Source organism: Amphibalanus amphitrite, unplaced genomic scaffold (assembly GCF_019059575.1).
Source record: "Amphibalanus amphitrite isolate SeventyFive unplaced genomic scaffold, NRLGWU_Aamphi_draft 000125F_arrow, whole genome shotgun sequence".
NCBI classification, from domain to species: Eukaryota; Metazoa; Arthropoda; class Thecostraca; order Balanomorpha; family Balanidae; genus Amphibalanus; species Amphibalanus amphitrite.
In genome coordinates, this window is record NW_024881620.1 from 426,677 (window position 1) to 436,812 (window position 10,136).

General features: G+C 49.2%; 1 protein-coding gene across 1 annotated transcript; it reads left to right on the plus strand.

Annotated features, from left to right (window-relative positions):
- The first annotated feature begins 6,233 nt into the window (after positions 1-6,233).
- LOC122381699 lies at positions 6,234-9,803 on the plus strand. Its single transcript, XM_043366186.1, has 6 exons — positions 6,234-6,795; positions 7,486-7,719; positions 7,988-8,110; positions 8,539-8,731; positions 8,993-9,173; positions 9,520-9,803. The coding sequence occupies exons 1-6, from the start codon at positions 6,688-6,690 to the stop codon at positions 9,761-9,763; spliced, it is 1,083 nt and encodes a 360-aa protein (XP_043222121.1). The 5' UTR covers positions 6,234-6,687; the 3' UTR covers positions 9,764-9,803.
- Positions 9,804-10,136: the final 333 nt, after the last annotated feature.

A 10,136-nucleotide genomic window follows, 5' to 3' on the forward strand; every position in this document is an offset into this window, starting at 1 on the left:
AAGCGCTTTTTTGAGGCTCATTGTAAATAAAATGATAATAAGAAACCGTAGCCTCATAATAAGGTTCAATATATTGCCGAATATAATTATAACAAAGTGAGACGACAGTTTCGGGCGTAGCCCATTATCAAGTCTGACATATTTTTTTTTTTGAAATTTCAAAATGTCTAGCACACTCGCAAACACAAACATTCATTGAAGCGCATTTTCCTTTTTCTGGGATATCAAGCCTGATATATCTCTCAGACGCAGCTACCATACATCAATGCATAAATACACGAAACATACAATGATGCACACATGCAAGATCAGATCGATTCGGGATATTCGTGCAGTTGTGTTACAATACACAGGTGGTACTGAAATGATGAATGTGTCGGTGAATGAATAGGCAACTGAGTGAATGAGTGAATGAAACTTTATACAGTGTCTGACAGCCTATATATGGCCTACTGAGTGCCATACGGTGGTGGGGCTATGAGTTTCCACGATGAGTTTTGCGTGTTCAGCTTGGGATGAAGGTCTCTGATGTATTTTGACTCTGTGATTTTAAGGGATGCTACGTCTTTACATTTCCGAAGGATTTCTAGATGCATTGATGTTGCTGTTATATCGGTGTCAGGATGATGGGTGCGCACATGGTCACCAAATTGTTATCTATATGTAGGAAAGCGAAACGACAAATGAGCCGTTTTTCCGCATGAGACGTTGAGCTAAGCGTTTGGTGATCGAGGCTTCGTACATCGAACGAGCTCGAAATAATCGTTCGGTTAACATGACATTAAAGCCGCTTTGTAAAGCCTCTCAGGTCGAAGTGGCTGTGCATTGGCAAAACACTGCACACGCTAAAACCACGGCTTAATTAATGTCCCATCACTTTTTATTGTTGACTTTATGGATACCTATTAAAAAATAATAGGTACTCTAGCCTTTTACCCTAAATTACCGGCAGGGCCAAACAACCCAAAGTCATTAGGAATACGCAACTTTTACGTAAAACAGAAATTTGAGCTTCAAAAATATAATCTAGATAAAAAGATAATAATCCGTAGATAAATGGTAGATAAAAAAAGTGCGCAAAACCTTCTGTGTAGGCAACCAAAATGTGATTGTTAGGTAGCTAGCACGGTAGCCTCAGGTAGCGGGCTGAATGGCTACCACCTTACCAGTCGTGTTGGCTTTTTATCGACTGCAACACATAGATATGCATTCATTAGCGCCGGCAGGCGTGTGAACCTCGCTGGGTGCAACAGTTAACACTAAAAAGTGTTCTTTACATGGCGAAATAATTGACAAAACAGGTAATGATTGTATCAGGGCCTTTTGGTAGCGGCGACAATACCCGATGCTTTAGTAAAAGAAGTGATTCGATGCAAAACCAGTTGTGCTTGATGACGTAAAAATGTGCCTCCGATCAAGCAATTCACTGCGCATTCTAACGTCGCACAAGCATCTATTAAAAGATGATTAATTGATCTTATAGCAGCTAGTTCTGTCAAATAATCAAGTAGCTGACACGTATGGTAGAGGCTGCTGCATATAAATCCATTCGGTGAATCGCTGAGCCACAATCCAGATTCCAGACTTAAAAAGTAAAGGAAAATGTAAGTTGAATTAGCTTCTGTTTTTAAATACCTTTCTTAGCAGCTTCGCTGATTTTTCAACCACGTTGAACGAATTGCGCTTTTTGACTTAGGTATGTTGTGCACTTCATCATCCAATTTTCTAAACACACGTAAAAAAGACACGTAAAATTAACCACAGATTGTACATACGTACAACAAAGTCACCTGTGAACTACTTTCAGCTACCCCATTGAACATCACAGACGTTTCCGACATCACCAACATCTTCTTCCGCAGCTCTCGTCTTTCGGAGCGATGCGTCGATCCTCCAAAGGTCATCGACTGGCCTCGTGTTCGACCAGTGACCTGGTGCGACCTCCGCCACCTGACCCGGCGCGGGGCCGGGCCGGGTCCATCTGCACCAGTCTCATAGAGCGCGACCCTGTGCTCATGGTGGCGCTCACCAATCGACTCACCGTGGACGACGGCCAGCGCAGGTGAGAGGGTGGTGAGAATGGGGCGATTCATTGTTGAGTGTGGACAGACATTTGTGAGAAAGTAGTGAGATCCGGGGACTCACCGTGGGGATTGTGAGCAAGGTTGGACGCTTGGTAGCAAAGGAGGGATGTGGGATCGGGCCTATGTATACCCGTCATATTCGATTTCGATCAGCCAAGAGTGAGCAGGCGGTGAGAGCCGAACAACTTACAGCGGACAGAGGTGGTGAGAGAGCTGTGAGAACCGAGCGACTGACCGTCGACGGCGCGGTTAGCGTGTAAGTGAGTGAGCTATGGGAACCAATGACTTCCTGTGACCTTCGTAGGATGACGTCACAATTGACCGAGAGAGACTCGCTGACAAAATAACTAGGTCACAAGGATAAGGACGGGCCGCAGTGTAAAAATAATTGTTTTGGGCTATCACTCATAAACAGCAAGAAATTCTCCGATAAGAAACGCAGCCTTAGCATTTTGAAGCCGATTTAATTGTTGCATCTCGTCAAGCTACGCCAGATTGGATGAAATATGAAAGAAGATGCTACTTCACCCATTTTTTTTCTTGTCCCCTTCGTGGTGACCCATGACTGCAACCGTTTGAGCGTCTCTGTGGAGTGTGGCCTCCCCCGGGGCCACTCCCGTTCCAACAGACAGGCGACAGCCCAGACGGGCTGAGCTGCCGCGGCGTTCGGTGGCGGATTTCTTTATGGTTGACTCTCCCTAATATATCCTCTTATCCTGCATTGTACCATGCACCTAAAAAGGTATCAATAAGCCGAAAGGGCTCATGGGTAACACACCTGACACCAGCCAAATAAAAATCGCCCCACAAAAATGTCAGTACCTCCTGTACTCACCTGCATGAAATCCAGATATCGGTAGACATTGGAAAAAGCTTTCTTGCTGTTGTGGTTCACCAGTAACCACTTCACTTGGCCTCATCCTTCACCTTAACACTGTAACAAATAAATTGACATTCTTGACGCTCGACCGCACGCACCACTGTCTGCCACGCCCGCTCCTTCCCAGCGCAGGATCTGACTGCATCTCAATCTCGAATTCCCCAGGCGCTGCGCTGCCCTGAGGCAACAGAAGATCACGTGACTGACATCGGAGACGGGGACTGCTCTGGGTTGTGTGTGTGTGTGGGGGGGGGGGGGGGGAGGGGGAAGTGAGGACGGGCCTGGGGAGCGGAATGGGACGGATCGGTGAGAGAGTGCAGTGAGAGAGAAGAATAAATGAGGTGCACCCTACAGCTGGGCGCCGTATGTCCGATAGCCTAGGATATTCTGAAATAGGCACTTTATCGGAATTCAGAAATATCATCTTTCATGCATGCCTGATTCATGCCCAAATGGTTATTAAAAACACCTAAGGTTTCGATGGTCCCAGCCTATGCGGCTCGGCTCATATAAGCGGTTTTCTTAAGCCATGTTGATCAGCCTTACCCGTCTTGAATGCATTGCCAGAACCTATAATTTTCCTGTACCTATAGATCCCACGCTATATCGTTTGCTCTCATCGTTTATTGCATAGTGTGTATGGCTCCGTTAGTTACGCTAGCTTATACCGCTCATCAATGCGTGTTTCCATGAAATAAACCATTCAGACCCCGTCCGTCAGAACAATGAATTGCATTCCTTAGAGACCTACGTATTGTGCCCCGGATATATCCTTGGGTGTGTTAATCCGTCACGATAACGAAAGCTAACGTCAGACACAAACAGCAGGCAGTTCGCGCCGATAGCCACACGAAACCCACCGTATAGTGTTTGCCAGACGTCGGTCTGTGGTGCTGTAGCAGTGCAGCAGGCCTCTTGGTCCATTCAACCTACATGTGAGTGCAGAGACGGCGGCGGGGAGACCTTTCCAGCGCGGTGCTGGCGTGTGTCTTTACTCGTTCCAGCCACTGAAATAATCGTGTCTTCTTCACCGGTCACTGAAAAGTTACTGAGTGGTCAGCGACTTTAGGGACGAGTAAATACTCGGTCACGCGCAGTGGATGGAAACGATCACATGTATCGGTCCGTCTTCAGCCCCGGCGCGGTGTCCGCGTACCCACTTTGTCCCCAGCTGTGAGCAGGTGCTGCGACAGTTTTCTGTCATCACCGTTAACCGTGTCCACTTCCATGCTCAGCCGTTCCAGCTGGACCCGGGAGACAGGCTGGCTCCGCTGGGTGCACAAACGTGCCGACTCCCTCACCATGGAGACCAGCGGCGGTTTGCTCAGAGGAAAGGGCCGGCCGAGACTCAAGGTACGGCCCCTCAGCCAGGTCAGTGCTCAGTAGAACATACACACAATTCACTAGCCCGTTCCAATGATAAATATGGATTAACAGTCATGAGTCAGGCTAGTGACGATCAGAAACAGCCCTCGTCACACTATGTGGTGGGTCTCACTGAACATAATCCGCACCAAGATTATATGTTGGAAATGATATTGGAAGCGTGCTTCACCTGTAAGCAGGCGTAGGCGTTTTGGTAACGTCACTATAAAGCATTTACCTGTAGGTCACCATCCATCACGTGCTAATGACCGCCAACAGTGTACCCTTGTATTCGGCGCGGTGTGCTTTCACAGGCCGTGTTTTGAGAGACCGCCCGGCCCTCCCGATCGCTTGTTGATAAACATGTTACCTAATTTACAAACACATGACTGCTAACAATAATCGGGTGCCGCACCGAAGGTAGCACAAATACATATTTTCAGCCGATACGTAAATTTGTAGCCTCTGATAAACGATTTAAGGATACGAACACTCAACTTGATCTGTTCCGGACCAGTGTGTGTTCCTGTTCATCTCCCCCTGCCTGCATATTCGAATTGCTGGCCTGCAGCTGTCCTACATATATCTGCGCTCACCAGGCGCCAGTGGGGTTGTGGCGAAGCCATGTGACTATGCTTGTGACGGGCTATGGCGCCATACATACATGTCGTCATCCACTTGCCATGGCTTCGCCAGGTCAGTGGTCTTATGGCTGGCCGCGGTCCCGTCCGACGGCCGAGATGCATGGTGACACATTGGCTGTCACATGGTAGGAAAAACGTACACTGCTACAGAGTGATAGGCGGGCGGGAGAAAGTCCTGGAAATTCCATTTGCCGTCGGCAACGTAGGTATCATAGAACTTGGAATTGGAACTAAAATATACCTACGCGTAGACGTGAACTATCGTGGTTTCCAAGTACTCCCATTATAAGTGTTTGGTGTTGCAGATGTTACTGGCCTAGGTAGGAAAAAGTGACCGCTAGGCATTTGCCTAAAATTACAGCTTGCTATATTTAAAGATAGGCACTTGCGGAGCGAAAGGTAGCTATATGGTAAATAGATGCCTAGCGAGAGAGAGAGAGAGAGAGAGAGAGAGAGAGAGAGAGAGAGAGAGAGAGAGAGAGAGAGAGAGAGAGAGAGAGAGAGAGAGAGAGAGAGAGAGAGAGAGAGAGCAATCATCTGAAGTGGCGCGCGCTGTGTGTTTGGTACACTGTTTGCGGCAGTCCGTGTCCGTGTCAGTCGGCCGTGTAAACTATTGTCCTGTCGTTTGGACGTGTCCGTCCGTCTGTTCTCGTTAGTCTGCAGTCGGACTCGGAGAAAGACAGGTGGACGGGCGAGTGACTGGTGATTGACAGGTAAGTGACAGGCTAGTGACTAGTCAGGAAGAAGTACTCTGCTGTGCAGCCATCAGGAATTTTTATTTTTCCATGTTTCATTTATTTTTCCATTCTATTTACTTGAACGTTCGTGAAACGTTGGTCGATTAGACGACTCACACTCACCCTGATTAAAACACAGAAAACACGACCGTGGATACCTACTATAAATACATACATACAAATACATACATACTGTGCCCCGGATGTTTAATCAATCACTGCACTTACAATCGAAGACATACAATCTAATCGCTTACAATCAGGTGGTATGGCTTAGTATGGAAGTCATTGCACAGTGCACACCCCACGGGCGTTATCACCCATCCTCCCTCCCCCCCCCCCCCCTAATCTCCGCGCTACTCGCTGTAGCACACAGCGCTAGGACGGACTACAGACTATGATTGCGGTCGATATGATTGCGACCGACCTCGTTGCTGATAACGTACCCTCGAGTAGAGCATCTTGTCGTATCGCTCGCCCTCTAGTGACTTCTAATCAGTGCCTGAGGTGCTATCGACGGGGAGGATGTAGGAGCGTCGCGCTTAGTCTGACCAAAATATTGGAGGCTTTTGTCGAGCGTGTGCGCGCAACTTTGGTCTGAGATTGCGTTTCAGCTGTGTTTTATTGAGGTGTGATCGACTGCTGGCTGGCGTGGTAATCAGTGCTACTCGTAGATAGGCAGGGTGGCACTCGCTGCACAACGCACAGTTGCAATAGGGACAAGGAAGTAGTAGTGGAGCTGTCAGCAGACTGAACGGAGAGGCAGAGTGGTCGGTGGCAACGGGCGAACTTGTGCTGACAGAAGTGCAGCAAGTTGAACCGAATGATTTGATAGGGTAGACAGCTGCATAGCGAATCGTGAACACACAGAGTGGCGTTCTGGATCCTCGTGATCCACTGGAGTGAGGTGACCGTGATGAGGGTGTGATCAGTGCGTTATACCTCAGAGTTGATCTGGGTCAGGTCAGAGACCAACGATGTTTTCCCGGCTGGACCGTTTCATGAAGAGGCACCGGCCCTTCTCCAGGGGTGGACGTCTTAGGAGAACCGCGAGCATGGCTGAATTCTCCTCGGCAAGGAACAGAGTAAGCCTCGCAGTTATCTTTATAGGAAAGAAAAAGGCTCGCGACTTTCTCCTATCTCTGGCGGCCAGCCGCAAGACCAATTGTGCTTTAGGCAGTGATTACTCCTGCGTGTTTGTTTAATGGGTGGTGGTGTAATATTTATGCTTGTTTTACCGCGAATGTACCTATCATTTTTCAGTTCCCTATACTTCAGGTAATGGAGTATCGAATTACCTGTGTAGAGCAGCATCCTGGTTCGATTGCAGTGCTTGGTTTAAAACATGGGAACTATTGACGGCAATTTTCTGCGGTCGGTGGGAGCACCCGCATCATAGTGTGATGTGGATCGCGACGGCTATGTGGTCACGCTAAACTTTGGCTTTTAAATCCTGCCGATGATCCGAAATATCTTGATCGGACGGTGAAGGTCAGGACAACATGTTTAGAGTTGACTCACCCTGTTATCGACAATCCATTCGTTCAATTTACCATTCAGAAGATTGCCCTTAAGAGGACGTCAGGGTTCATTGGAATGTTTGTCTGAGAAGTGTCAAGTGAGGTCATTGCCCGATCCTACAGAAAAAAATGAACTTTTAGCATTGAGCACGAGCTCGGATCAGGCATCCATTTGAACCATTTCGATGTCCAACACACAGACCACGCCTGGATACGGGACGGCAACCACAGACTGATATTCCCTTTTGCCGGCAGACTGCCTCAGACACTACCGGACTCAGTGGGCTGCGGAGCCGCGACTGGGGCGCCGCCCAGCGGACGTCGGCCGAACCACACTGGCTCAGCCTGGAGGGCCTGAACCTGGAGATAGCCGAGGAGCTGGAGGATGAGATGACGTCACAGCCAGCCACCAGCCGCCAGCAGCTGCTGGAGGAGGTGCTCCAGACCAAGGAGCTGCTGCAGAACAAGCAGCGACACAAAAACAGCGGGGTATGTGTTAAACGTTCACCCTTCTCACGTAGGGTCACTCATGTCACGAAGCCGGACAATAAAATGCCCGACTGATAGGCGTCATTATCTAAGCCACTTAATGAAACGAAACTTTTTGTAATAAAATGCCTTTACCTCTGCCTTTGGCTCTTTGATCTCTGCATACCTGCCGAAACCAGTCCACAGAGTTCTAAGGGCATTGGCCATTGGGCAGTCTCATGCTGATGCCACTGAAATTTGCCTGCCGTGATGCCTTATTTGCCGTCAGGGCTGGACCATGACCACGGCTGAGGTACTGAACGCCGCTGATCGAGAGGAACGCCAGGTGCAGATGGAGGCCTACCGACAGCAGGTGCAGCTGCGACAGCGAAAAATGTCCGCCGCACTCAAGGTTAGCTCCGCTAAAACATTGCGTTATGATATCCAATATTCCATCCAAACTTTATCCAATACTTTATTTCTACAGTACCTACACGGATGAATTTTTGTCGGTTATCGGGGCACGTTATTTCGGAATTTATCGTTATCGGTTATTTATAGTTATCGGGTGTTTCGGAATTTATAATCCGTCGTTATCTCCACTTTTTAGCTGATCATTTGTCCTATTGCGTTATTGGCTCGTATCTGCCATGCATCATCGATCGAACGCGTATAGGACTGTCTCCAGTAAAACTGTCATTTTATTTTACGCTTTCGTCTATAATGCAGGCGAAGATGATTAATAAAAAATATCCAATCCTCAGTAGAAACGACACGAATTCATATGACCTCTTCATTTCTTATTTGGCCAATCCCCACCCGTGACTCCCTGCCGTGCAGGCCCAGTCCCCCGTAGGAAAGACTCTGAGTGAGGCAGCCACGTGCGACCTCAGCACGGACGAACGGCGTGAGCTGGAGCAGCGCCTGCAGTCACTCGAGTCACACATTCGTCAGAGCGAGCTGTGTGCGCGCGACACGGTCACCCAGATCCGCAGCCGGCGCCGCCAGCAGCTCAGGACCATGCAGGACCTCGGTACGGAGAACAGGGTAAACCGGGTGACATAACTGCACTTAGCGATGGAGTTACCCGCTCGTTTGTAAATCAACTGGCCCTTGTGGTCACTCAATGGAATACGCTGCATAAGATTATTTTTATAGTTGTTGCCATATTCTATCCCTCGAAAAAATATACCTATGCAAATGTAAAAAATCACTCTCGAATACCGTCTATATCCCGGTGATTCTGTGCACCATCCGCTGACGCGTTGCCCTCCCAATCCGCACACCCCTCTAGGTGTGGTGGACCCGAGCCTGGCGGTAGACGCGGCCGCCGGGCACCGATCCGCAGCTACCACCCCTACCGGCGCCGGCGAGGGTGGCACCGGAGAGTGGGACGAGTCGGTAACACTGCGCCGACCGCGCTCACTGCACTCGCCGTCTCTGACGCGACGGAGGACACCGCTGCGCTTCATCAGGTCAGAGCTGAACGGCGCCCCAGTGGTGGGGGTCAGAGTATAAATTGAAAACGTGTGGGTCGTGCGGGAGGACGTTGGTAGGGAAGAGAAGCGGGTAGTCAGAAAGTTGTTAGTGACCTGACATTTTAAGGATAAAATTCCTTGGTACTTAGACGATTAATTAACCAGCAGATTTCTTCCCAAACGTAAATATAAATAAATGCTGGAGACTAGAAAATTTGAAATTATATTATGTTTGTGCGGCAGTAAATCCGTTGACGTTTGTGCCTGTGTCTTTCTTGCCAGCCGAAGTTTTCAGTAAACCTGCGCCGTTGTTGTTTTCAGTAGCGTTTGCCGTCCTTTTCAGTAACCTGGGGAGGAGGCAGCGCCGCTCGGGCTCGGAGTGGGAGGAGCCGGCGCCGCAGGAGCGGCCCGCAGGGACCGGCTCCCCGCTGCGCTCCCAGATCAGCCCGGCGGCGCTGCAGGAGATCAGCAGGTTCGAGAGGATGATGGAGGACTACCTGCACCAGCACCAGCAGCGGCACCACCAGCTGACGGCGGCCCCGCTCCGCCGGCGAGCGGCGCCGCCGATCGCGCGGCAGTGTCTGTAACGGCGGCGCTTCAACAATGCGACGGTGTATTAATTTGTATGTCTACCACTCGTCCTGTACCGGGACGGTGCTCCTACGCATCGGTGTTTGACGTATGTGTGCGTTATGTATCATGATGACATGAGGTAATAATAATATCTACTTGCATCATAAATATATTGATGCCTACTGTATCATGAAAATGTATATCCGTAAACACTAAACACTAAGGATAATGTCGGTATAATACAAAGCTCATTGTCAGTTAATGACTGAACATTTGTAAGCAATAAAAATAGCCCGCGCTGTGCTGGTGGTCTGAGTTTTCTGTGTCGTGGTGAGGGGTGGGGTGGGACGTTTTCAGGCCCCTCCCGGCTAACTCGGCTCCTGGGCC